The sequence below is a fragment of the Ictidomys tridecemlineatus genome, chromosome 5 (genome assembly GCF_052094955.1).
Source record: "Ictidomys tridecemlineatus isolate mIctTri1 chromosome 5, mIctTri1.hap1, whole genome shotgun sequence".
NCBI classification, from domain to species: Eukaryota; Metazoa; Chordata; class Mammalia; order Rodentia; family Sciuridae; genus Ictidomys; species Ictidomys tridecemlineatus.
In genome coordinates, this window is record NC_135481.1 from 178,341,293 (window position 1) to 178,369,285 (window position 27,993).

General features: G+C 42.0%; 1 protein-coding gene across 4 annotated transcripts; it reads right to left on the reverse strand.

Annotated features, from left to right (window-relative positions):
• Positions 1-27,908, reverse strand: Gss (glutathione synthetase). Of its 4 annotated transcripts, XM_013360584.4 has the most exons (14): positions 27,754-27,834; positions 25,576-25,653; positions 23,651-23,785; positions 17,098-17,243; positions 14,014-14,089; positions 13,552-13,691; positions 12,752-12,868; positions 8,169-8,249; positions 8,013-8,090; positions 6,474-6,540; positions 3,580-3,774; positions 3,000-3,081; positions 1,453-1,642; positions 1-511 (listed from the first exon to the last, which is right to left on the reverse strand). In XM_013360584.4, the coding sequence occupies exons 3-14, from the start codon at positions 23,777-23,779 to the stop codon at positions 388-390; spliced, it is 1,425 nt and encodes a 474-aa protein (XP_013216038.2). In that variant the 5' UTR covers positions 23,780-23,785; positions 25,576-25,653; positions 27,754-27,834; the 3' UTR covers positions 1-387. The 4 variants fall into 4 exon arrangements, with proteins under 4 accessions (XP_013216038.2, XP_005329958.2, XP_021585246.2 ...); XM_005329901.5 differs by lacking the exon at positions 25,576-25,653 and having other exon boundaries at positions 27,754-27,908; XM_021729571.3 differs by lacking the exons at positions 25,576-25,653; positions 27,754-27,834 and adding an exon at positions 20,096-20,112 and having other exon boundaries at positions 23,651-23,767.
• Positions 27,909-27,993: the final 85 nt, after the last annotated feature.

Genomic DNA, 27,993 nt, shown 5'->3' on the forward strand with positions numbered 1-27,993 from the left:
TTCAACAGTCAGTAATGTAATTTTATTTAAGGCAGAGATGGAAAAAAGTCTATGCCCCCCGCCCCCATTTCTCCTCTATCATTCAGTCCTATCCCAAGTCAGGCACTGGAAGCTGCTGAAAAGGCTGATGAGGGGCCAAGAGAAGTATGGCAGAATTTATGGACCTTGACCTCAGAGCAGCTCCCTTCCCACACATCAAAAATTTGGGGGCTTCTAGATCTCATCTAATGGAAACATGGCCTTTCTGGTCCTCAGATCCTTCACACTAGACCTTAGAAAACTTTGGGAGAGAAGGGCCCTCCTAAAGTAGGAGGGTTCGGAGATTAGTGACAAGTACGTGGGATAGAAGGTCTCTTGAGTGAAGTCCAGGCTGTCCAGGCTGTGCCCTCATACAGGGTATGGGTTGTCCAGGACTGCTACTCCTGCAGCCACACCCCCATCTGCATGCTCGATGGCTTTGGTTCGAAGTAGATGCCCCACGTGCTTGTTCATCACAAGTGTCTTTCCCTGCCTATAGAAATGGGGTCGGAAGACATACAACATCACCAAACCCAGGACTTTTCCTGGTCCCAGCTAAGCAGTACATAGGTAACCTACTATATCCAAAACAGTGCTAGGATTTTAGAGTAGATTTAGGTTTGCATTCTAGCTTGGAAATTACTAGCTTTGTATCCTTTGAGCAAATTCCTTAGTCTTTCTAACTATCAATTTCCTCAATTTAAAATTGGGATAACACCCCTTACTTTGCAAGTAGGTCCTGAAGAGTAAATAAAGCAAGAACAACACTCTCAATTCATGCCCTGAGCCTATGAGTTTTCTCTCTCTGTCGGGGTGGTAGGAGTGACAGGCAGAGATGCTGAAAGTGGTTAGAAGGGGAGGTTGTGGAGGGGCAGGTTTTGGCAGGGAGCATCTGGTATTCCTTGCCCTAACCTTGAAGTATTTTGTAGGAAGTAGCATGAGGGACTTGTTACTTACAAATTCCCAAGTCCTCCTCTCTTTCTGATTCTTTGTGTGCAAATCCAAATCCAGGGGCTATATAGCTCTTCAAAGCCACTGAATGATGTCTAGCTGACCTTTCTCATCTTTCTCCAGAATCCCCAGGGGACTTTGAGCTGGATCCAAACTCTCTTCCTCCCTGGAGAATCTACTCCTGACTGTCAGACTATCTATTCTCAATTGTCTTAGTACCATCTGCAATTTCCATTATATGAGAAGTTCCTTTATATGTTGAAAAGCAAAATACTTCTCATATGGGCTTCATTTGAGAGCTCTGTGAGGTGGGCAGGTCTTGAGTCCTTGGCCTCATTTCATAGACAAGGAAATAAGTAAAAAAGCTAGGGATTGGCAGAGCTGGGACTGAAGCCCATGATTCCTGACTCTGTCCAGGGTTTCTTCTAGCTCCTTCCACTACCTGCTGGGAGGTAGGAAAGGAGCTTCCCCTTATTGGCTCACCTGACATAGACTCCAAAGATGCCCAGCTCTGAGATGCACTGGACCACTCTGACAGGGCTGCCAGGCCGTAGCAGGCAGTTTGCAAAAGGCTCAGGTTCAATCTTCTCCATGAGGATGTAGGAGGCCCTCTCCTCGCGGTCCTTTAGCTGCTCCAGGGCCTGCACCATTTCCTCCCCATACAAGTTGTTGCCTGCAATTAAACTGGCCAGTTACCTTGAACCCTCTACTTATCTTTTTCACTTCTGGGGCCATGTGAACAACTCAACAGCCTTAGTTTATGACACCAGCTCAGTAAAGCTGGAGTACATATGGCTTCCAACAATCCAAGGCCAATCTAACATGAAAGCCCTTACACAAGCGAACACATCTACCATCACACTATCCTGCCTGGTTCTCCTGTCTATGGATGCTTCTCCTCAGCCTCAGTTCCTTCTCTTCTTAAATGTTGGGGTTCCCCAGGAATCTATCCTACACCTTTGTTCTCTCTTCCATATACCTTTTTTCAGGGAGTTCTCTTCTGTATTTCCAAGATCCCACCTATACCCCATAATTTGTTAACTCCTGTATCTTTAACTTAAGCTTCTTGCTCTAGATATCACACAAATGTCCCACAGGTCTCCAAAACAAACTCAGCATGTCCAAACAGAACTCAATTTCTGCTTCAACATGCCCCTCTTAGACTTCCAATTCCCAATTAAGCAAAAGACATCCCCTGAGTCCTATTTCAACTCCTCCTTCTGCTTTACCTCGGACACTACCTCAGACATGTCTCTCCAGTCTGTGCTCCATGATGTCATAGCCCTAGTCTGGGCCTCTACATCACTCTTCTGGACAACTGTACCAGCTTCCTTTATGGTCTCTCTGTCATCAGTCTCTTCATTCTAGGAAATCTATAATGGCCGAAACACTGTATGTTTTGCAAGTTCTTACCACTGATAGCCAGTGGGATCCTTAATCAATCAAACGTCCCCTTCCTGCTTAAAACTCTCTAATGGCTTCCCATCATAAAATCCAATTTCCTAACATACATTCAGTGCTCTTTATAATGCCTCCTACCATCTGCTACTCCAACCTCACCAGTTTCTCATTAACCTCAAAACATACCATGCTTTCATGGCCTAGTGCTCTTGCTTGAGATTGTTCCTTCTGTTTAGAACACTCATCCCCCTTTTCTACCTGGAAAACTCCAACCAGGTCAAAAATCATCTCTGGATCTATGAGGCAGACATGATCCCTGCCCTCAAGGAGTTTCAAATGAGGAAGGAAGACAGATATGTATTTTGTGGAACCTAACACACTACTACCTGCTACTCTATCATCTGCCCGAGGCACCTCAAACTAAAGTTGCCCAAACCCTCCAGTGCTGGTTAATTCCCCTGTATTCCACAGCACTTGGTCACAGGGTCTCGGGGGACACTGTCCTTGGTGGGACCTATGACACTTCCTCTTGTATCCACCATGCCTGACCTATGTCCATGAAAGTATTCACTAGTGACAACTTGGTAGCTCCTTTTACTGAGTAGCTCTGCAGAGGGGGATTCACCTACCTCCACCCTCTCTTTGAGGCTTTAGCACAAACCGGTTTGGGGCAGCAAGAGCCTCAGTAATGGCCTGGTCCCCTTCTTCACCCTGGCAAGAGGCAGAAAGTAGTCACCACACAGTTTTAAGACAAAAAGAAGTAATGAGAGTCCTGCTGATCATACAAGTAGCATTATGGGAAGAGCAGGAGTAGGAACAGCCACTTGCTCTTTCAGGCTGGACATTTCTTTTCAGATGTGATCCCCACAACCCTTGCAGTCATAAACACAAGTAGAATAGGTCTTCCTCTGGCAACACAGGCTCTGCAGCAGGTAATCTAGACAGTGGGTACAGCTATTCCTCAATTCTTGCTACCTGCCTTAGTCCTGTCCCCTGGTTGACACCCCCATCTCTACCTTTGTTGAGTTGATGGTGAATTCCAGCCCTCTGAGGCTGCTCTCATCTCCAAGGTTCTAGGGGTTCCCCAGAGCACCATTGATGCAAGTCACAATAATAACCATAATGCCAGTTCCACCCTTCCCGACACATCGGGCTCCAGCTTTCTGTCACTAAGAGGCCTGTGATGGGAGAAATGGGTTGCTTATGTACCATGTCCAATGAGTAGAGACCAGCAAAGGTGGCACGGAGGCGGGCCACAGCCTCAGGCTGGCCAGGGAGCAACATCTCCAGCACGCCCGCCCGGCTCAGCTCCTGCTGCACCTTTTTAGTCCCAGCCAGCTGGGTGGCAATGTCTGGGCACTTAACAGCGCATGACCTCTCCAGTAGTAAGCGTGCTTTCCAGTTCTGCAGAGGGAGGAACACAAAAAGCAAAAAGAAATCTATTTTAGTTCATGTCTGCTGATCATTACTGATTATGCTTTTTATCTTCACATTGATTGTCAGGTATTATGATTTTTATCTTCACATTGATTATCTTCCAAGATCATTGCAATATCCTTGTGAGGAAAGTGTGACCTTTTCGAATCCATGGGATTCTTGCCTTAAGGAGCTCATAGTCTAGCACACTGATACATGACCCAAAAAAGGGAAATGACAAAAGGTGAAAAATCTTTTATGAGGATATAGAAAAACTGATGATGAGGTTCGAAGGGCTTGGGCCACTTATGAGTTCAGCTTCCCACCATATTTCAAATAAAATTCAACACCTCAAACTCTGGTTTTTCTTCAGAGTGTATAAGTCTGTTGCCTTTTACCAAATAAAAAATCCAAACTCCTTATCATGACCTATAAGACCCTGTGGGATCTGGCTCTTGTCTGTTTTTTCAACTTCATTCCATATTGCCACCCCGACTCCTACCCCTGCGTCCTGATTCCTCCATTCTAGCCACATAGGCCTATCATTCCTCAAACACACAAAACCTCCTCAGATCCTTTGCATTTGTGTTTTCCCTTTGCCTGAAATTCTCTTTCTTTTGGCTTTTTCCAGGAATGGCTAGATCCTTCTTATCATTAAGTCTTGACTCAGTTACCTTCTCCGAGAAGCCTTCCTTGACTACCCTATTTAATGTAGGTTCAACATAATTCTCTATCTTTTCACCCTGCTGTTTCATTCAAAGCAGCTGCTTCCCAACTAGGAGAAAAAACACTCTCTAAAAAAATTTTCCAAGGCCGCATTCTCTAATTAGACTATGAGCTCCATTAGGACCAGATTCTTGTCTTATTTTCTTCTGTATCCCCGCTATCTTACATAGTTCCTGGCACTTCATAGGTGCTCAATAAGTATTTGTTATTTGTTACTGTGGCTGACTGAAGTGAAATTCATTCAAGCAGTATCCTGGAGAAAGGCAGTCTGACGGTGAGACTCAATGGAGATGGGGTACTCAGGCTAACAGAAAAATATGGACAAAAGCCCGCTGGTGGTGATCGCAAGATGAATGACCTGTTGTGTCAGGAGCTTAGGATATAAGAAGCAGGAAACATCAGAGAATCACGTGTCCCAGTTTTGGTCCCCATTCTCAGGTACTGGGGTGACAGTCTGTCCTTGGCTCCAGATCACAGCAAACTGTCCATAGCAGGATCAAGGCTAAGACTTGAGCAACTCCTGCCATACTCAATGCTGTGGCACTTTTACCTTATCTTTACCCAATAATCCCAATCATCTAATTATTGGTCTGGGGTTCCAGGCAGAGTCACAGGTGCCCAGAACATGAGATAAACCCAGAAATACCTCATTAAGTCACAAGCAGGGAAAGCACAACCCAAACATGAGCAGGGATTTGCCCAGGGTCATCTAGCAAGTCTCTAAGTTTATAGATCTATCTCCATGTTCTAAACCCAGTTTGAGCTTCTCAGTTCCCTAAAAATGTCCACTTCCTTATATACACTACTTTCCTTACCCTGTTAGCTCTCCCTCTAAGTTTTCTTGGGCCTCTTCCCCCATCCTCATCTTGAAACTTGGATCCAAGATGGGTCCCAACAGATAGTTTCTTCAGCAAGTTCCCAACACTGCTACCACTTCTCTAGAGAAAAGGAACTTCTGTAGAGTTGCCACCTCCGTCCAGCTGCCCTCTATAGAGGTCAACCTAGGGGGGAAACCTAGATGAACTATAGACCTGAAAGGAGTTCCCTCAATTTTATAGTTCCTGCTTTCAGAAACTGAAACCCAGGAATGGTCCCAAGAGGCAGAATCAGGCTAATGACCCCCAGACCATTGCCAATGGTATTTCCTAACTTGGAAATCCTCCTTTACCTTCTCCTAAGTGAAAGCAGGGCTTCTTAAGTCTCTCCATGGTATGTATGTTAGGAGCAGGACAGAAGAATGATATCCTGGGAATACCAGGATACAATACACTACTGGCCTGAAGGTCAGGAAGCCTGGAAACTTCCTGTGAGACTTTAGATAAATCTCTGCATTTCTCCAAACCTTGGTTTCTCCATCTGTGTAATGGGGGTAACTATATGCTTCACAGGGCAATAGTTAAGTGATAAAATAAATGTGGTAAATAATTTCAATGACATGGTAGGATAACAAGATGAAGTAACATCATTACTTCCATGAACATGAATGGACAGATGATAAAAACTTTCTGACTCAGATAAAGGAGCAGTAAAGAAGAAGAAAATGATCAGTGGTGTGCTGGAACTAGCTTGCATCAGCTAGTGAGAGCTGACTGTACCCTTCTCTTCCCGACTCCGTGTTCACAGATGTTGAGCTGGGGAGCTCAAAATTGTACTAGAGAAATCAACAAATGTTATAAGCTGGTACTTTTATGCCCAGAAAGATAGTTTTTAAACATCTGCCAGCCCATCTCTAGAAAAATGTGTGAGTGGCTAAAGCACTAAATTCCTGAGGATGCTGATTCTAGAGGACAGTGTGTTTGCAGAGAGAGAGGTAGACACACTTGCAGGAGGGGAGGAAGTTACAAAAGCAAGTTCCCTGAGGAGAAATTGAAGCTAAGACTCAGAAAAACCCTGGTTGTTGTGACATCTAGGTTGGGGTAAGTCCCAGGAGGCAAAGAATTATCTAACAGAAAAATACCAACCTGTGTACTGTACTGAGTTGGCATGTAGCCGTCCCGGAAGTAAACCACAGCAATTTCCTGGCCATCCCTAGAACATAACAGAAAAAGCTATTGTTATTAAATTGTAACTGACGTGTTCAGAGGTTCAATCAATTTCAGATTATATCAAAATGCATTTGGCTTTTCTGAAAGTCCACAGGACCTGGGCTGGGGTTCACTGGAACTATTGAAAGGAGATACCTACACTACCAGTGCTTTCACTAAAAACACAGAGATGTCCAATATGGAATGTTTTAGAATATTCTACATCTAGAGTCATTCTCAGGAGACTACAGGGAAACAGGAAGGTAACCGGAATCAAATCAGATAAATTCAAAATCACATGGCCTCAAAATGACTGAGAAGCAGAATCATATTACCATGCATAGAAAAACAGACTTTAGTCGCATGCGGTAGTGCACACCTGTAATCACAGAAACTTGGGAAGCTGAGGCAGATAAATTATAAGTTCAAGGCCAGCCTTAAGTGATTTTGCGAGACCCTGTCTCAAAATCTAAAATGGGCTGGGGATGTAGCTCAGTGGTAAAGCATCCCTGGGTTTATTCCCTGGTGCCCCAAACAAACACGAACTTGTATTTCCACTGCTTAAAGTAGCTGAAACCTAAGATTTCTTAAAGTGGTGGGGTGGGATGAGGTGCAAAAATGAGTCTAATTAAAATACAGACTTGGGCTGGGGATATAGCTTAGCTGGTAGAGTGCCTGCCTTGCATGTACAAGGCCCTGGGTTCAACACCCAGTACTACAAAAAGAAAAAGACTACCTTTAAATTTCTTCCCCTTTTCTTTGACCTATTTGATAGTACTGGTTTATCTAGAAAGTAAGCCACTGTGTTTTATTTAAAAAAAAAAAAAAAAGTAAGGGCTGGGGTTGTGGCTCAGTGGTACAGTACTTGCCTAGCATGTGTGAGGCACTGGGTTTGATTCTCAGCACCACATACAAATAAATGAATAAAATAAAGGTCCATTGACAACTAAAAAAAATACATAAAAAAGATTTTTAAAAATTAAATGGTATTGAGAAATCCCATGGAGATTTTAACTTTAACAATCACAAATTTCCAAACCTGTGGTCACCTTGTAGTGGCCCATGGAGGAAAGGGCAAGGCCTGGCTTGGAAGACAAATCCAGGCCCAATCTCAGAGAATGGAATCTAGATAAATCACAGAATAAGCCAGCTGGCCCTCTGCTTCCCTGTCTGTCCAGCCCAACTACTTAGGCTGGACTTGACCAGCCTCCAAGAGGGGCAAGAAAACTTTGCAGAGCTCAGAGAAGTATGAAAACAAAGGTTATCTTTAAGGATGACATCCTTATCCAGATGTCATCAGTTATGAGACAACCCTTTGGAAGCAATTTGCTTGGCCTTTCTCCAAAATTTCCTGAAGAATATTTCAGAAATTAGGAAAAAAGAAAACAAACCATCTATCCCATCCAGAAGGAAAGATCATTTGGGGAAAGAGGGTTTCATGAACAAATCGGCTAGTGGGTCTTTGGGGATGCTTACATAAACAACCTTCGGTCTTGGTCTAGAGACCCCTTTTCAGAGACATCTTCAAATCTTCGCCGGATTACATGGATCTTCCTGGGAAAGATGGACAAGAGTCAGAAGGAGCGGATGCTGTGTTCTAAGTGGCCCTTCCCATTGGGACCACATACTTACTTGGCTAGTAACTCATTCTCTATGGCACGCTGGTCAAATATGTTCCTTTCCTTCTCTTGAGCAATCAGTAGCACCTGAGCACTGGAGAAAGAACACAAAGGGCCTGAGGCTGCTATAGAGTTTATCCTTTCTCCCCCGCCCCCCATAAGAATAAAACAGTTTCCCTGAAAGAGTAGATGTTACCTTAATTTGGGATTAACTCAGGCATAGACACCTAAGGCTATAACATCTTATTTTCTGATAACAGGAAACTTGGAATATATGGAGATGTCTCTACCCCTTCTCTAGTGGGTATATGTAATACAGTAATAGTTGGGCATGTGGCACATGCCTAAAGTCCCAGGTTCTTGGGAAGCTGAGATAAGAGAATTACAAATTGAAGGCTAGCCTAGGCAACTTACACTCTGCCTTAAAGGAAAAATTAAAAAAAGAAATAAAGGGAAAAAATTATAATGATGTCAATTTTAGATTTAAACTCATCTCAAAAACCCAAGAGGATTTTTTTTCTTACAACAGAACATAATGATTCCAAAATCCAGAAGAAGAAACAGGTAAGACTGTTTAATATTTTGTAAATAAATAATTCTAGGGGTCAAGTACAAGTGATTCCATTACTACATTGTAAACATATAATAAAAGAGTGTGAGGCTAGGATTGTAGCTCAGTATAGAGTGCTTGCCTAGCACATGTGAGGCACTGAGTTCAATCCTGAGCACCATATAAAAACAATAAATAAAATAAGGGTATTGAGTCCATCTACAACTAAAAGAAAAAAAAAGAAAAGAGTGTAGCTAGACATGGGCAACTCAGGAGGCTGAGGCAGGAGGACTGCAAATATGAGACCAGCCTCAGAAACTTAGCAAGGCCCTAGGCAACTTAGTGAGAACCTGTCTCAAAATAAAAAATAAAAAGGGCTGGGGATGTGGCTCAGGAGTAAGCACTCCTAGGTTTAATCCCTGGTACAAAGCAAAAACAATTGTGGTTTTTGCATAAAACTTTAGAAGAGCTAGACAGATCCCTACAGAAAGCCACAGATCTAACTACAAATAAGGCAGTATCACCTGGGGCTTCCCAACATTTCTGTGATGTCCACAGGACCATGTTTGATCTCACAGTATTAATGGGATCAAAGTGGCTTACTGGGTCTCTTCCTCTTTCTTTATTCATGTGTTTCTTAAAGAAACAGGGGCTAGAGAACTCAAGGTAAAGCTTATGCAGAGAACTATCTGTTTGAGCTGCCAGTTCAGATATTTTCAGTGTCAAAAAAGGCCTACTCTTAAAAAGCCTTTATGAGCCACCAGCCTCATAAAGCCAATGCTTATAATACCAAACTCCATTTTTACTGAAATTGTACTGCTTTGTGCCTGTTGTATCTTGCTAAGACCATTGGGAACATTGGTTGAGGATGCTAAGTGTATATTCCTGACCTCCTGTACTGGGCCTCTTATCTCTTTGTCTTTGTTTTTCCCCATCTTAGCTGAACCTCTTGGACTAAACTCTGTTTTCCTGACTTCTTTCCACTTGGCCAAAATACAGATCCTAAAATATCCCCTATCCCAGCCCACCTGAAATCTCAAGAAGCCAGATGTGACATTAAGCTGAGTCTTGGCTTTGAGCTGGGCATCTTAGAGACAAGTTAGAAGTGTTGCTCTCTTAAGCCATCTTGCCCTGAGAGAGTCCGGAGGGACAAAGGTCTTGTTCTTCATTTTGTACTATGAACCACTGAAATGCTCTGCACATGGGTAGGTATGAATGGGAGATGGCATCTTGCCCAGGCTGAACTGCTTCCTAGAAGCCATGGAGGAGGAAGGCTGGAGGCTGAGGGTTAAAGTGGAATTGCATGCTCTGGCTAATTAATTCAGCCTGCCACCTGACAAACAATGGGCATTAGACCAAGAAACATTTTATCTCCTCCTTCCTTTAATTATGAGCAGTTGGAACCAAGGAAGACTACAAAAATTGTCACCTAAGGAAGGTGGTTAAGTGGTTCTAGCATGATAGCTTGGAGACAGGACCTCTCAATGCTACTCATGCCTCTGCAAGTGACTTGTGATGTGTCCTAAAACAAGTGTTTCTTTCTCTGGAACCTGAATTTCCAGGTGCTGAGGAGATAGATCATAATTAATTAGATCATAGTTCCCAACTTTTTAAGCATTTTTCTTATTCTATTCATTCTAATCATAGACCCTAGAGTTTGTCTAAATTGAAATCATAATTAATTGTCTAGCCTTCCTTTTAAAAAAATCTTAAAAAGCATGAGATAACTAATGAAAATTCATCTTTACAAATGTTAAGCTCGGTTTTTCAATCCATACTAGTGTAGTAGAGAGAACTCAGGTTTTAGAGGCAGATAAATTCTAAACTTACTAGTTACATAACTTTAGGCAAGTTACTAAACCTTTCTGAGCCTCAGTTTCTTGTGTTAAATAAAATTCAATAGCAGCTATTTTTATCATCATCATCATCATCATCACCACCACCATCACCACCACCATCAAATGAACCACATGATCCACACTGAATTTTTAAAGCATTTTTCAGGTCCATGGCCTTATTTAATTCTCACTTCCACCATTTTAGGTATTATTATCACTTCTACTTTACAAATAAGAAAACTAAATCTCAGAAAAAAGAAATGACTTGCCAAGGCCATTGTGCTGAATCAGCGGAGCCTTTTTCTACTCATAATGGCAGAAACCAGTTCCAGCTTAGGCGCTGCGTAAGATGAATAGCTCCTACCCACCAGTGTTCAATTCTGGGCAATAAGTCTTTTCTCTTCATGCTATTCACAGCCTGGCAGGAGCCCTCTATAGTGTTTGTCCATCAGCAGCTCACCAGTTGACTCATCCCCTGGCTTCACTCTCTCAAAATGCAACCTAACCAGGAGTTCTACTTGACAGAATAATTGTCTGATGGCCTCTGAATGCTTATAGTCTGAATTTTTTGTTGTTGTTGTTGTTCTCTTTGGATCCTAGTGAAGTTTAGCAAGCCCACAGATACTCTCTTGGAGGTAATAGTATGATTAAGAATACAGGCTTTGGGCTGGGGATGTGGCTCAAGTGGTAACGTGCTCACCTGGCATGCACGGGGCGCTGGGTTCCATCCTCAGCACCACATAAAAATAAAATAAAGATGTTGTGTCCACCGAAAACTGAAAACTAAATATTAAAAAATTCTCTCTCTCTCTCTTCTCTCTCTTTAAAAAAAAAAAAAGAAAGAATACAGGCTCTGCAGCTACTCAGGTGGTGAAACACGGAGGACTGAAAGTTTGAGGCCAGCCTCAGTAACTTGGTGAAACCCTATCTCAAAATTAACAATGAAAAGGGCTGGGGAGATAGTTCAGTGGTAGAGCTCCCCTGTACCACAAAAAACTCTCCACACGCACACATACACACAAATAAATACAGGTTCTGGAGGGAGATAGACTCTGGATTCTGCCACCTACTCACCATTTGACTTGAACAAGTCACTTCACTTCTCTTAAACTCAGTTTCCTCTTCTATAAAACAGGGGAGATGAATAGTTCCTACCTCAGGAGTATTTGTCATGAGGATTCCATGAAATCCTGTATGTAAATCACTTGGGCACCAGAAAATGCTTTAAGGTATGACACTAGTAAGTGCTCTTTAAGGGGTAATTGTTAATGCTATATGAACATTGCAATAACTGTTAGTATTATAATCCCTCAATTATCTTGCATCACTTACCTAGTATCTTCAGACATCTGGAACATGGTTGAGAAATAGGAAGAAAGCAAAAAATGCCTCTAAGCAGGTAAATTGGATACCATAAAATTCCCAAGCCAAAGCTTATGCAATTACTCATCCACGAGGCCCTCATGCTCTTTAGACATAATCATAACAACATGGATCACTTGTTTCTCCAAAGCACAGAAAATTAGAAAGGAGATATGGGGATGACAGGGGAGCATTCCAAAATCAAACACCCTGAGAGCAGTGAAAGTAGGAGAAGGGGCCAGGGGTATAGCGCAGGAGTGTAACACTTGCCTAGCATTCTCAAGGCCCTGGGGTGATCCCTGGCACCACAAAAAGAAAAGGCGAAAAAAAATTCAGAGCTGATTATTGGGAAGCAGGCAGGAAAACTATGAAGAAAAGGAGAACTTAGAGCCTGGCCGTAGAGCTATCTCTCCAACCCTAGGTGGCACAGCTGCATTGCAGCAAGAGGCAGTCACCAAGAGGAATATTATCTCTAGCCATACCATTGCATATTTAAAAAGGAAGCCCAAGTACACATATATAATTCCAGCTACTTGGAAGGCTGAGGCAAAAGGATGGACGGTTGAAGGCCAGCCTCAGCGATTCAGTGAGACCCTGTCTCAAAAAAGAAAAAGGGCTGGGGATGTGGCTCAGTGGTAGAGCACCCCTGGGTTCAATCTCTGGTACAGGGATAGAGGTATGGGGAGGAAGCCCAAAACAAAACTTTGGCACTTAAACATCTAAGTTTCTGTTCTTAGCAAAATCCCTTCATTCCCTAACGATGTCAAGCAAAAGAGAAGATGCTGGACCCATGAATGCTGAATCTAAAGCAGTAAAAGAGCTGCCATTTTTTTTCTACATCCTTACTTGGCTGAGCCATAGAGCTCCCAGGCTTTGGCAATCCCCAGGGCCAGTCCCTTGCTGGGATTATTGGAGAGGATCTTCGCGGCTTCTTTGGTCTTGCTCAGGACATTAAGAACATGTCTGTTGGAAGAGAGATGGCTGTTCAGTTATTGGATTGACCAGAAGACCTCTCTGCCCTTGACCTCATAGAAACATTACTTGAATAATCATGTGCATACTTAAAAGCTTCTTACCATCACTTTCTTACAAGATCTACTTTAGGTGAAATATGCTGAGCTGCTCTCACCCTGATCCTTGATGTACGTGCCCACAGGAGCTGTTGAGGCCCAAGTGAGCTGAAGTCCCTTCCCCTGGGCCCTCAGGTGCCTCCTGGAATGCTGCTGCAGTCCATCTGGAATCACAGCAACCTGGAGTATCTGCTGGCTAGGAATGGCTACTACTGTGACCCAACCATCACATGGAAGCTCCTGCATTCCTCTCTACCTTAGATTCAGAATTCCTTTCATGATCTCAGACATGTCAAATTCTTTCTCACTGCAAGCCCCTTGCAGATTCTGTTCCTCTCTCTGGAACACTGACTTGTTTAATGACCAGATAAGGACTAGATGAGCCATGAGGTCCCTTCTCTCCCTGACATACTAAGAACCTGATTACAAGTGGAAACTGTGCTGCAGGACACAGACTGTGTGTAGGTAGGGAGAACCCATGACCTAGGGCCCAGGAAGGCACAGTCATGGAGATCCCTGGTTCAACCAGTGATTGAACCTCCATCAGGCTGGCCCACAGCCACCCAAGAAACCTACTGGTGCACGGCTGGAGTACGGGAGGCCAGGCCCCCAAAGCTGGCAGAGATAGTGTTGATTTCAATCTGTTTCAGGGCTGGGGAGCCATCTGCGCTGCGCTGGAACATGTAGTCTGAGCGGTTCAGACCCAGGAACACAGTCTGTGGGAAAAACTGAAGGCTGAGGCATCTGCCCAAGGGCTGCCTCTTATAATTTAGTTACAGACAGACAGGTACCATGAACTCCATGTAGAGGTAAGATGCACTAACTAATATTCCCAAACCCAGCAGGATCATTCTTCTGGTCATCCCAGAATTGCTGGGATATACAGACTCAGTGGGGACCAGTGAGAGATAGATCCACATGAAATCAAGGCCTGCACCAAATTCTTCTGGTAAAAACAAAACAAACAAAAACAAGCAAAACAAACATGAGAGATGAGGGGGCAGGCCCCAGACTTGGGGAGGGGCTGGGAATGATTACCTGGGCAATGCCTTCTCCCAAGACTTGTTTGTAGATGTCAAAGAGATGAGCAGTAAATTTGTCCATTTTGATGGTGCTGGAGGAGGAAACAGAACATTTTTCAGGCTACCTGGGACCTTAAAGATCAAGGAATCTTGCTCCCATTCACTGGTCCCTGAATCCCCTATGGGTCTTTTGGCCAAAACTTGAATACCCATTCCAATCTTGTAAAGAATAATGGTTAAGAGTTGGGGTTGTGGCTCAGAGGTACAGTGCTTGCCTACCATGCATGAGGTACTGGGTTCGATCCTCAGCATCACATAAAAATAAAATAAAGATATTTAAAAAAGAATAATGGTTAAGAATTCAACCCTACAGCCAGATGACCCAGGCTCGAATCCCAGGTCTATCACCTATTATTAGGCAACCTCACACTCTTTTTGCTTCTCTGTATCTAAGTTTATTCAACTATAAAATGAAAAGAAAAATAATTGTACTTATAGAGTTGTGGTGAAGAGTAAATGAGACAGTACAAGCAAAAATTGAATATATTCTTCTGGTCCCAAAAAAGAACTAAAAAATGGCATGTGATAGGCTGGGGTTGTGGCGTGGTATAGTGCTTGTCTTACATGTGTGAGGAACTAGATTCAATCCTCAGCACCTCATAAAAAAATAATAAACAAAATAAAGGTATTGTGTCCATCTACAACTAAAAAATATATTTTAAAAAATGGCATGTGGTATAACTACTATTCAAATACTTGAAGAACTCTAATGGCTGGTGAGCTTTCTGACTGACTTGATGTTCCCCTACCCTCTGGTTCCTCCCAGGACACATTTTCTTCTCCCTGTCCACAAGAGCTCTGAGGACAGTGACCCGTATGTTCCAGTAAGATTTCACAAACCCAAACTAAATATCCTGGTTTCTTTTTCAATCAGTCCTCGGATGAGGTGATTTCCTCAGAGGAACCTTTGCTATCTGGATCGGATCCCCCTGCTAGGTGCTCTCACAGCACCTTTCTATTATCGCATTGACGGCTATTGCAACTTTCCATTTTATTTATATAGTGATTAGTGTCATCTCTCCTGTTTTTTTTTTTTTCTTTTGTCATGCTGGGCATTGAACCCAAGGTTTTATGCATGCTAGGCAAGTGTACTACCACGGAGCCACATCCCCAGCCCTCTCCTGTTGGTCTATAAACTACACAAAGATGGGACTGTGTCTTAGTGGGCATAATTCAGTGTGCTGCTGTGACATGTGTAGTAGGCACCCATCCGCTATGGCTTTCTGGAGCCTTAAGAAAAGGCACAGGCACGAGTATACAGCTCGGTAATATGACACTTATTGCCTCTCAAGATTCAGGGTGGACTCTGCTGGCCTGCCCAAGCCTGACTTGTAGGCTCACTTAGTAATAGAGACCAGGCTGCAGAGAGTGGGAGGAGCCAAGTACCTCAGGCATGCCCAGAAATTCCTCTGTTCCTGGTCAGCTCTGTCACAAGGGTTAGTTTTCTCATTGGGACTACCTCAATCCTTGGTGAGGAAGAGAGTGCCCAGTGCCTCCAGGTAAACTGTGAAACATTTTCCCTTTTCTGAAGATGTATTCCCTTTCAATCCCAAGCTCAAAGAGGCTGTTCTCCTTAGGAGCTAGGGTGTTGTGTGTGTGTTAGAGGAGAAAGGAACAAGGAAGATAGGGGTTACAGAGATGGGCTGGAGGGAAGATTTCCTACATAATCACATGGTTAGGGTAAAAGCCATAAGCCAGGCTGTTTATATATCCCACAATTCAGGTACAGAGCTGGGCCCATTCTGAGAAAGAAGGTGGTGGTAGGGTTCATACATGCATGACTCATCGGGTTTTTGGCTCCAAGTCAATAGTTTCCAAACTTCTTTATCATTAAGATCCCTTATCAGACTCACTCACACCCCAAATGCATGTTATTAGATTTTTGTCTCTAACAAAATAACCTAGTTGTCTGTTGAAACATTAATCAGGACTGGGGTTATGGCTCAGTGGTAGAGCACTTACCTGGCACATGTGAGGCACTGGGTTCGATCCTCAGCACCACATAAATATAAATAAAATAAAGGCATTGTGTCCATCTACAACTAAAAATATTTTTAAAAAGAAAAATTAATCAAAGACATGCAATTATATATCATAATTGCAATTATATCTATCATATTTATATACTTAATTCTAAAAATATAAATGTTGTGTGAGAGAGAGTACATGGGAGAGAGAGAGATAATGGGGATTGCTCTACCATGAAGTACATCTTAAGCCATTTTTATTTTATTTTGAAACAGAGTCTTGTTAAATTGCCCATGCTGGCCTTGAACTCTTTGCTTCCTGCTTCCCTCCCAAATAGTGGGGATTACAGGCATGTGTTACCATGCTCTGATAAAATAACGGACTTATTTGTATCTCATTCTAAAATAAATCAAGAAATTTCACTTATCCAAGAATCTGGACAAAAAAAAACTAGGGAGAGGAAAAAAAAGATAAATAAAAAAAAAAAATCTAGGGAGAAGAAACAGAAAGGGGTGAGTGGGGTGAATCATTTCAGGGATTGTTTCCTCTTGTCCTGAGTGTGGCCCAGTCTTTATCCTATATTACCCAAAGATAAGAGGCCTGAGGGGACAAGATAGGGACGTTGCTTAGAGGAAGATATAGGAAATCTCACTTTAAGCCCAATAATCTTCCCTATCTTTGAATTTCCTCTAAAACTAGGCCAATTGTCCCTAATTCTAAATGGAAATTTCATTCTTCAAAGTGGTGGTCATGGATTACAGAGTCACAGAATGTTAGCACTGTCAGGGACCTTAGATTTAAGCCAAACTCCCATATTTTAGATGAAGATATTGAGGCCCAGAGAAGGAAAGGGTCTTTTGTGAGGCAATATAAATAAGCAGTAGAGCCAGGATTAGAAGCTAGCTTTCCTGACTCTTATACTATTGTTGCTTGTTTTTCCTGTGGGATATTTGACCTTTACCCCAAGTCGCTAACATAGCAACATCTCATGTAACCCCAGTCTTCCAGCAGCTTCCTGAACCTCCAAGAGCTTCTAGCAGCTCCTGGATCCCCAAGCCTCACTTCCCATTACCTGGAGAGAGTTTGCTCCAAAAAGGCAGAGTTCTGACTGACAGCATCCACTAGCAGGTTGAAATCCATCTGCACAGCATAGGCCTGCTCCAGCAGGGCACTGGGGACCAGTGAGGGGAAGAGTGTAAAAGGGGCATAGCTCACCACCTGATCAATGAGAGAAAGCAGGGAATGGTTAGAGCACCTGTAAATGGGGTGTCTTCCTGCAAACATAACCCCATGCAAAGCCTGGCCTATATTTATTAAGAATACACCAATTGCAAAATAGTGATTAGCTCTTGGAGGGGAGATAGGGAAAAGGGTGAGGAAGGGTATACTAAGAAAGCTTCCAGATTATGTGACAATTTATCTCTAAATGTTTTTAAAAACAAGAAGCAAAAAGGCAACAGCAAAACAAAAACAAACCCACAAAAAATGATTAAGCACTCATTGTTTGTAAGGCACGTGTAACATGGATGAATCCATAACAGGAATTCAACATTTAACACTGTAAGAAAGACACTACTATTATCACACCTAACAGATAAAGGACCTAAGTTATAGGTCCAAAAAGATAAGTATTACTAGGATGTGAATCAGGATGGTTACTAAACCAAGTCCACCCTGCCACCATGAATTCCTAGCTGGTTGATATTCAAGCCCAGGCCTCTTCCTATGCCAAGAACTTGCACCCGAGTCCTCTTCTCTTCTGGCTGGGGTAGAGGAAGAGTTCTGCTAGTGGTGATGCAATAGAAGTGAACTCTGGATCCCTGAGTAGAAGCCAGGAGTGGTTCCCCCTGACTCCTCCTGCGGCACTCAGGTTAACAGGCCTAGAGTTCATCTGCTTTTTGGGTTCTTTGGATTTTGACATAACCAAGAAACCCAAAACCATCTCAAATACTTTCTATGGGGGAAAATGCATTCTAGGATTCCCAGCAACAAATGAAGTGGAACTTGGGTAAGATGATAAGAAGACTTTGTGACTTGAATTATGAAGCATTCCTGAGTTTAATCTTTGAGTTAATATCAGTTTGTTTTTAACGGTAGTATAAGTTTATGATGTTACAATTTGGCATTTATATGTTTACTTTAAAAATACTACTATTTTGACATAGATAATACAAACACATCATACAACATTTAAAAGAGACATAGGATTCATAGTGAGAAGTGTGTCTCATTCCCACTCGTGCCCAAGTCACCTAGTTCTTCATAGAGACAAATGGTATACTAGTGCCTCACATATCCTTCCAGACATCTATTTACTAATACATATGTATGCAAATATATTTTCTCTATTTTATACACATAAAATACCTACATACATTGTTCCTTAAATAATTAAAGCACTTACATTCATCTTAATGGTTGTATAGTATCCAATGCTTTGGATACACCATAACTTATTGAATCTAGCATCCTGTTGATGGCTATTTGAGGGTTTTCTTTCATTTTTTCTTTTACAATCAATGCTTTAATAAACATCCTGGAATACATATTCTATGTATTTTATGTGAGAAGTCATAAATTCTAAATTTCTAAAAGTGGAAATGTCAGGTAATTAGGTTAAATCCATTTTAAATTTTGGCAGATAATTCCCAAATAACTCTCCTCAGTATTTATTTTTAAGACAAAACTGAGCAAGAATATTTGTAAGAGTAAGGTTTATTCAGCCTGAGGGCTTCATGATCTAAAACAGGGAATTACTGCAGATTATGTAAAGGGTGATCTAATATCCTGAGTGTATATGTGATGGCTACAGGGCATTTCCTTGTCTTTAAGAGTCAGAAGATTGCCTTCCTCAACACCTCCAGCTGGTTGAAAAACTCAAGTTTTTCTGATAAAGACTTCCCTCTGCCTCTGACCCCAGGATTCATTATTGCCCTCTTGAATTTTTGGACTAATGGTGCACATGTGTTCTCTGTTGCCCACAAGCTAAAGGTATAAACACCTGATATCTCGTTTTGAGGAGACAAGCACATAGAATAACATGGTTCTACTGTTAGAAAAACTATCACACAAGCATAAAAACAGCATTCTGCTTTGCAGTCAGGAAAGCAACAGAGAGTAACAGGAAATGTGATGAGGAGACAGGCTGGGTAGGTGCCCCCCATCCCTCTTCCCCAAGACTTTTTTCTTTTCATGTTAGCTCTGACTTTTAAACACTCTGATTAAAAACAAAATACTATTAATAATTTCTGTCTCTGGAAGAAAGAGACTTACTGTACCTTTAAAGCCCTTTGAATTTTGTATCCTGTTCATGTATTACCTATTCAAAAACTGAATTAACTCTGTAAACACTGTAGGAGCCAAATCTTTGACTTGCAAGTGGCTGGCCTGCAGCCCAGATCCACAAGGTAAAGTTCACACTCCTACTCCGCCCTGCATTCAGTGCCTCTTGGCGATCTGCATTGGCCTGCCTTCATTTCTACAATATTCCTGCCTTTCAGTTACATTCTCTTGAATACTTTTTTTGTCTTTGTCTATTTTTGGGCCTCTGCTATGCTGTTTCTTTCCCCCATCTGTCTTTTAAGATCTAGCAATACCACCTCTCATCTCAACCTTCTAATCATAATGAATTACTCCTTCTTCCAGGTGTCTTAAGAGAGGCAGTAAAGCTCAGATGTTCAGAGCATGGTCTCAGAAGCCAAACCCCTTGGGTTTCAATTCTGGCTCTGCCAATTATTCCATCATTTAAATGACCTCAGGCAAGTTACTTAACTTCTCTGGACTATGGTTTTCTCATTTCTGTTAAATGAGTCAGCAATTCCCAAGTGTTTAGAATAGTGCATGACACAGTAAATACTAATATTGTGCAACTATGCTTTCTCATATTTAATTTTGACATTATTTAATTTCGTGTTGGGTATGTTCTCCAAATAAACCCTGAGCTCCAGAGGCTTGGGCTTCTGGCTGATTTACCTCTGTTCTCAGTATCTAGGATGGTCTGACATAGAGCAGGCAACGGTAAAGATATGGAATGAGGGCTGGGGATATAGCTCAGTTGGTAGAGTGCTTACCTTGTTTGCAGAAGGCCCTGGGTTCGATCCCCAGCACCACAAAAGAAAAACCAAAAACATAAAAAGATTTGGAATGAAATCACACACACATATGCACACACACTTCCTGTTTAAATGTATGATATGTCAAGATCATTGTCTTGTCATAAGCAACTAATAAAAAAAAATCTCATTGAAGATTGTGCCTTTCCTAGGCTCCATTAATTCCCAGAAAGACTAAGTGTTGGAGCTTTACATAAACCTATTTATTAACAGAAGAAATAAAGGCTTAAATGGGAAAATATGTTGCATCCTAGATTCAGGCAAAACAATTCACCAAATCTAGGCTCACAAACCAAGGAATTTTATTGCCAAAGCCAGAGGCAGGCCTTTTACAGTATCAGCCAGCTTTAGATGATGGCCATTCTCATATGCTTGGGTCATATTACTGAGTCTGGACTCTCCAGTTGGCCCATACTAGCCTGGGGACTGGGAGATGGCTGGGGACACATTAAAAACTGATATACAAGGAGGCCTCAATGTAGGACTGAAAGCAATAGCCTGGATAAACCAAAGTGAAGAGTGCCACTGAGGTCATCCCCATTCCATATGATGTAGTTCTTTAGGTGCTAGAATTACCTGTTCTCTCACAAAATATAGATTGCAAAGTTAGTATGTCAGTTTAAAGCACACATTATGATCCAGTCCTATGAATAATTTGACTTAGGATTTCTAACATTATTGCTTTTGACAACCAATCATTGACTTATATATACTTCTGAAAAGGCAGATTGCATGAACACAGGTTACTTTTAGTAGCATATAGTTCAGAAAACTTGAGGATACATTGTTAATCTGTGACTTGAGATTTTTAAAAATTACTTTATTAATCTTATAGTATCTTGGCTTCATAAGCAGGATAGTTTATGCATGGATACATGAATACAACTTATATGGCTTAAAAAGTAGATATTCTAAAACATGTAAGTAGAGATTTATCAGAGCAATTAGATCTGGTTCATACGAAATATTAATACATGCAAATCGAGATATTTTATAGTGAAATTATTTTGCATATTTCTTAACATAACTCATATTTTTGTCTACTTTGGGTCTGTATTTTTCAATTATATATCTAAATTTTCTGCATGACATTTTTTGGGGATAATTTTTCTGTGGTGTGTGCATGATAAATAGATTGCCCTAGTTTTTAAAAAAAAGCTGCTAAAATCAACAGGCAGTGCTCCTTTTCCAAGCCATTTTCATACTTTTCTAGAGTGAGCTTGTAACTTCCTTATAGTCTTTACCTCTTGTAGAAATATTTTTACTATCTTTCCAGGCACTCAGTAGAATCGAGGGAACTAGACTTGCTGGGGATAGGTGCAGGTCATGTGGTACTAGAAGGCATTTTTCCTCTGGTGGATTGTTTGAGGGGACTTGCCTCCAGGTGGCCTAACCAGGCAGTTTCCCTGCCCCAATCTGTTCTCTATTGAATGAATGGCTTCACACAAACTAATAGAAAACAGAGTTTTATAACAAGTCCCCCCCACCCCAGCCCCGCAAACCTGGCATTTATAAAAAGAGGAAGAAGGAAGGAAGGAAGGAAGGAAGGAAGGAAGGAAGGAAGGAAGGAAGGAAGGAAGGAAGGAAGGAAGGAAGGAAGGAAGGAAGGAAGGAAGGAAGGAAGGAAGGAAATTGGTTTTTGCTGTGAACCATTTCAACGATGCTTTTTTTGGTGCGAGCACTCTACCAATCCCTTCATACTGCCATTTTAATACTTGAGCGACTCTTAGGTTACCATCTGCCTTAAATCTATTTTTTACATTTTCAGAAATAATCACTGTTTAACAAATTTCTGTATCTAATTCAGGGTTCACTTGGAACTTATTAATTAATGGCTCCATGGCATTTCCAGCAGGCAACTGGAAAATTTTCCTAGGCCATGAGACTAGACAATCCATGATTCCATTAACTAAACTTGGAGCAAAGTGGTTAATAAAGAAAAAAGTGGTAAATAAGGAAATATTTTAGCAAGGATTAAAAGAGAATAAAATTATGGCATTTTCAGGTAAAAAAAAGAAAATATTTTTAAAAATTAATCAAAATGGTCAGTAGAGCTCCCCTGGGTTCAATCCCCAGTATCACAAAAACAAAACAAAAATAACAAATAAAACAAAAGTGTACAAAAAAGCTTGTCTAGAAAGCTTCTTTGTGTTAAAAATGAGAAAAAGTCTATATAGTTATTTACCTGTTAGGAATCAACTACTTGAAAGGATAAATAAAAATACTAAAACATAGACTGCCTTCAGGATAGGGGATTGGGTAGCTAGGGAATGTGGAAAGGAAGGTTAAATTGTAAACTCATAACTTTTGAATTTTGGGTTCTTTTAAACTTTGAACTATGAAAATATATTACCTAGTAACAAAAGAGACAAGTTTTGTTTTTTAAGGAACAGGGGTTTTTGTTTATTTATTTGAGATGAGGTCTCACTATATTGCTCGAGCTGGTCTTAAATCGGTGGGCTCAATTGATCTTCTTGCCTCAGCCTGCCTAGTGGGACATGATGGTACAAGCTTGATGCCCATCTGAAGGATGAGATTAAAAAAAAAAAAAAAAAAAAAATATATATATATATATATATATATATATATATATATATGGTTTGCACTCAGCAGTTCTTTTAAATATCAACCCTAGAGAAACACTTATAGAGGGGCCTAAATAGGCATGTATGTGGATATTCCCTGTTGTGTGTTCTGTAGTTAACCCTAACCCTCACCCTAGCCCTGTTGTGTTATCTGTTATATCAGAAGTCACCTAGATGGCCAACAGGAGAGAAAAGTTAAGTTGTGACCCATCTACATCTGGAATACTAAGCATCAGAGAGATACCGACTCTATGGAAGATGTTAAAAAGACTTCTAAGGGAGTCTGTAAAAACAAAAACCAAAAATATATCATAGAATAATATGTATGATCCAGTTTGTTTTTTCTTAAACTATGAATTTCTACAGAAAACGACTTGAAAAGATATATCTCAAACCAATTACTGAGAAGGTAGTGTGATTAGGGAGGGCTTAAAAAATACTAGCTCCTGGGTTGAGGTTGTGGCTCAGTGGCAGAGCACTTGCCTACCATGTGTGAGGCACTAGGTTTGATTCTCAGCACCACGTATCAATAAATAAAATAAAAGTTCATTGACAAATTAAAATATATGTATATGTGTGTGTGTGTGTGTGTGTGTGTATAATACTTGCTCCCTAGACAGAGTGCTTTATGTGAATTATCTTCTTTACCTACCCAACTAGGTAGCTCCCATTATTTGCAGCTGAGAGAAGTTAAGTAACTTGCCTAAGTCATACTTTGAGCCCCCGATTTAAATTTGATTACTCCAGCATGCTGTATTTTTACTTTATATATGTCTTGAGGTCAATTTTAAGTATTGAAGAAAATAAAATAAAGCAAAAGAGATGTGGTCTCTGAGCCAAAAGATCTCCCCTCAGTCTGGCAGGGCCAGGCAATGGGCAGGGGGATTGGAGAAGGGTAGTCAGGTTGTGGGGAGGCTCTAGGACTTACATCTGAGGAACTGGGCTCCTGTGTGGTCCGGAGCAACACGCCCTCAGCCAGGGCCCGGTCCACAGCCTGCCGAGCCAACTCTTCCAGCAGCTGCTCATCTTGCAAGAGGCTCCCCCAGCTGGTGGCCATCCCAACCTGTGACAGAGAACTTGGTGACACATGGCCTGGGGCCCATCAACCACTGAAACACTGTAATACCTTGGTTGGGTACCCTGAAAAGACACTGTGGTACAGAGAAGTGAACACTGGCTAGTCCCAGCTCTTCACTTCCATATACACAAAACAGCTTAACCAAGTATTTCCATGGCCATTCTCTCTTTTGATTTCTAATACAGCAATAGCATTATTCTCACAGTAAGGAAATGGAGCTCTGAAAATGAAATGTCTTGCCCTATGTACTGACTGGTAAAGCCTTGACTTGAACTCAGGTCTCTGTACTCTAGCCTAATATTCTTCGTTGGAGAAAGAAGCACTAATGTCATATGTGATTGGGACAAGTTCCCTCCCTTCCTAGAGATACAGATTCTCTGTTTAAAACAAGAAGCACGGGAGAAATGAGTTGTTTCCAAAAGTGGACAAACAGGGCTGGGGATATAGCTCAGTTGGTAGAGTACTTGCCTTACATGCACAAGGCCCTGGCTGGGTTCAATCCCCAGCATCCAAAAAAAAAAAAAAAAAAAGTAGATAAACATTCTAGGTTGCTTGAAGAAAATACATATATTCTGAGACTCTACTCCAGAGATTCTGATTCAAAAAGGTCCAACAGGAGGAAGAGGTTGAAGCTTACATTTTTTATGAGTCTTCTTGGGATGGGGTCCATTACAGTAAATTAATTTCCCTTCTTATTCCAACAATCCATGTCAGTAGATCTCAAATAATTACATAGGAGGCAGGGAGGGAGCCTTTTGTGGAATGCCATGAAGTGCAGAGAAGGTGAACTCCTCCCTCTTACTAACCAAAATCAAACATGTTAAGAGAAAACAATTACATTCTATGTATGGATATCTATCATTACAGTATCTAATGAGAAAAAAATTTTTTTAAATATTTATTTTTTTAAGAGAAAAAAATTTTGAGAAATCACATTAGCAGAATAGAAATGACTGAAACCACCAAGCACACTGGCACATGCCTGTAATCCCAGCGACTCAGGAGGCTGAGGCAGGAGGATCACAAGTTTGAGGCCACCCTGGGCAACTAAGCAAGACCCTGTCTCACAACAAAAAGGGGTGGAGATGCAGCTCAATGGTAAAGTGCCCAAGGTTCAATCTCCAGTACCAAATTGAAAAACAAACAAACAAACACCAAAAAACAGAAACCCAAGTACATAGTGTAATAGAAGAAATCTGACTGATTGCTCAAAGACACACAGAGGTGTACTAACTCACAGCTTGCTACACATTTGGCATCAGGCCTTGGGAATCTGGAAAGCCCTAGATAAAAATGGAATTGCCAGTTACTGGTTTTGTTCTGACCTATTGTCATTTAATTTTGAGAGCAGAACATGTCTGCTCAACTCAGTGGTCCCCAGGAAGAGAGTCAGTAAATGAGAGGTAACCTACATCGAATTCAGCTCTGCCCCCTTCTCATGACAGAGCTAGTGTTAGGCCAATTGTGCAAGTCTGCTGGCCTCAGCACAATGTTTTGAAACAATGAGCATGTGATCTCAAGAGAGCCCTGATGACATCCCTGTTGGGTGACAGATGACAATAGTCATAGTAAAGAACAAGGCTCTGGAGTCTGTCAGACCTGCGTTTGAGTACACAATATTATTTCCCTTAAAAGTAAATTTACTATATAGACTAAATGAGAAAAATCTGTGTGAAGTTTCTCAGCATGTTTGGTGCTTGTGTTATTCTATTTTCTGTTACTATAATGAAATACCTGAGGCTGGATAACTTTATAAAGAGGTTTATTTAGCTCACAGTTTTGGAGATTCAAGGACATGGCAGTGGCTTTGGTGAGGTCCTCATGCAGATGGCATTACAAAGGCGGGAATGCAACTGAGGAGGAGCCAAAGAAAGTGATTCTGAGGTTAGCCTCACTCTTTTCTGATAGTGAGTATTGAACCCAGGGACACTTCATCTCTGAGCCACATCCCTAGCCCTTTTAATTTTTTATTTTGAGACAGGGTCTCACTAAGTTGCATAGGTCTCACTAAATTCCTGAGACTGGCCTCAAACTTGTAATCCTCCTGCCTCAGCCTCCCGAGTTGCTGGGATTACAAGTACTGCACCCAAACAGTCTTGCTCTCTTTATTTTTTATTTTTACAGTACTGGGGATTGACTATAGGACTTTGCACATGTTATGAGCTATAGCCCCAGTCCTTTTTGCTTTTTGATATAAGGGACTAAATTGTCCAGGCTGACCTCAAAACTTGTGATCCTCCTTCTTCAGTCTCCTGAATAGTTGGGATTATAGGCATGTACCATACTTAACTAAGCTCACTCTTATAACAACTTACTCCCTTGAGAACTAACTCTGGGTCCCACAAATACTATCTTTATTCCTTCCAAGAGCAGCTACCCCTGTGACATAAGGACTAAGTCTCATCTTTAAAAAAAAGTTTTTTAAGCTGTAGATGGACACAATATCTCTATTTATTTATTTATTTTTTAATGTGGTGCTGAGGATCTAACCCAGCACCTCACACGTGCTAGGCAAGTGTTCTACCACTGAACTACAACCTAGGTCTACTAGGTCCCCATCTTTAAAAAACAGTCCCATCACCTCTCAACATCACCATACTGGGCATGGGGACCAAGCCCCCAATACATGAACCCCTTGGGGATACACTCAAATGGTATCCAAACCATAGCATAGCTCTACACCTGAGGTTTTTTAATTTTTTAAACTGGTCATATAGCAGCCAGGCAGTAGAACCAAGACAAGAACCCATGACTTTGACATTAGAGAAATAAAGATACTCCCTTAGTCTGCATCTCTCCTACCTATGGGATTCCAACTGTCAGCTGCTGGGCTTTTGTTTAATTGGCAAACACTGATTTGCATGTAAAGCTAGGCCTTAGGCTAGATACTGGGATCATAAAAAAAGACCATCACTTCGAAAAGTTCTAACTGGGACCTTTTTTTCTCATTCTATAGTCTCCATCCTTGTGCCTTATTTCTGTTTTGCTGATGATGCTCAAATCTATATTCTCACAGCAGTACTTTCCTGATGGTCAAAGTCAAATATCCAACGCTTTCTGGAAATCTCCACACAACCAGAGAAATTTTTTTGGTTGTCTCAACAAAAATCTGCTTCTCTGATGAACCTCACCCTGGCACCCAAGCCTCTCGTGTACTTCTCTCCATTCTACTCCAACCCTGTGTATTCTGCTGCCTAAATACATAGTTTTGAATTCTTCCCTGTGCATCTCCACTGTTAGTAGTAGAGCTCCGCCCACCGTCTTCTCTTCCCTGTGCACCAACCAGATTCAGAAAGAAGCATCTTCATGATGCACCAGCCTTGCTCCCTGTTCCAGGCCTTGGCAGGTGCTGTTTCCCCTTGGGAACATTCCCCTCCACTCTGATTTAGTTTGGGTAGCTTTCTCTGTTCTTCTCTATCCAGGGCTTCTACAGTCCATTGATTTCCTCGGTACCACTGCAAATGCATTTCTAGCTGATGCTAAGGCTTACAATTGTATTCAATGAACCTTAAATAAGTCAATCACCAACGCCCACAAGGAAAGCCGGTCGGACTTTATCACCAGGGCGGGGCCGGTGCCTGCCCAGAGCTCGGGGCAAAGACGTGTTCTCCCATCTTAGCTTGTCCTCAACTGGCCCGCTCGCTCCCACCAGGAACAAAGTTTGTTTCTAATCGCTCCCAGTTTTTTCTTTTTTAATTTTTTTCCCTTTAAACCCTGATTCTAGTCTCAATAGCTCTGTGTCCCCGACACCCGCCCGATCTGGAAAATCTGGGATCAACACGCGCTAGCCCAACCCCCGTCACTGGACACAAGTTTCCCAGTGCCTCAGATGGACTTGAGCTACAAGAGCTCCAGATCTCTGCGTTCCAATTGCTGGCCTGACCCCTCCCTCACAGCTTTCCTCCAGAGGAAATATGACCCTCGCCAGCCGCCGTTGCCGAGCCCCAACCTACTAGTTCGTGGTCCCGTCGCGCACCGCACTCAGGCCCCTCGCGCCGTTACCCAAGACTTAGGGGGCGGGGTCTCGGGGCAGGTCTGTGCGCTTGCGCGGACCGCCCCCGTTAGGCTTAAAGGGTAGGGCGGGGAAGAGACCAGTGCCGGTGGAGGTGGACGGCGGCCGGGAAGGGGCAGTCCGTGTGAGGGCGATCTTAGTTTTAAGGGTTTCTCTCCTGCACTCAGGCGGACCTGGACTT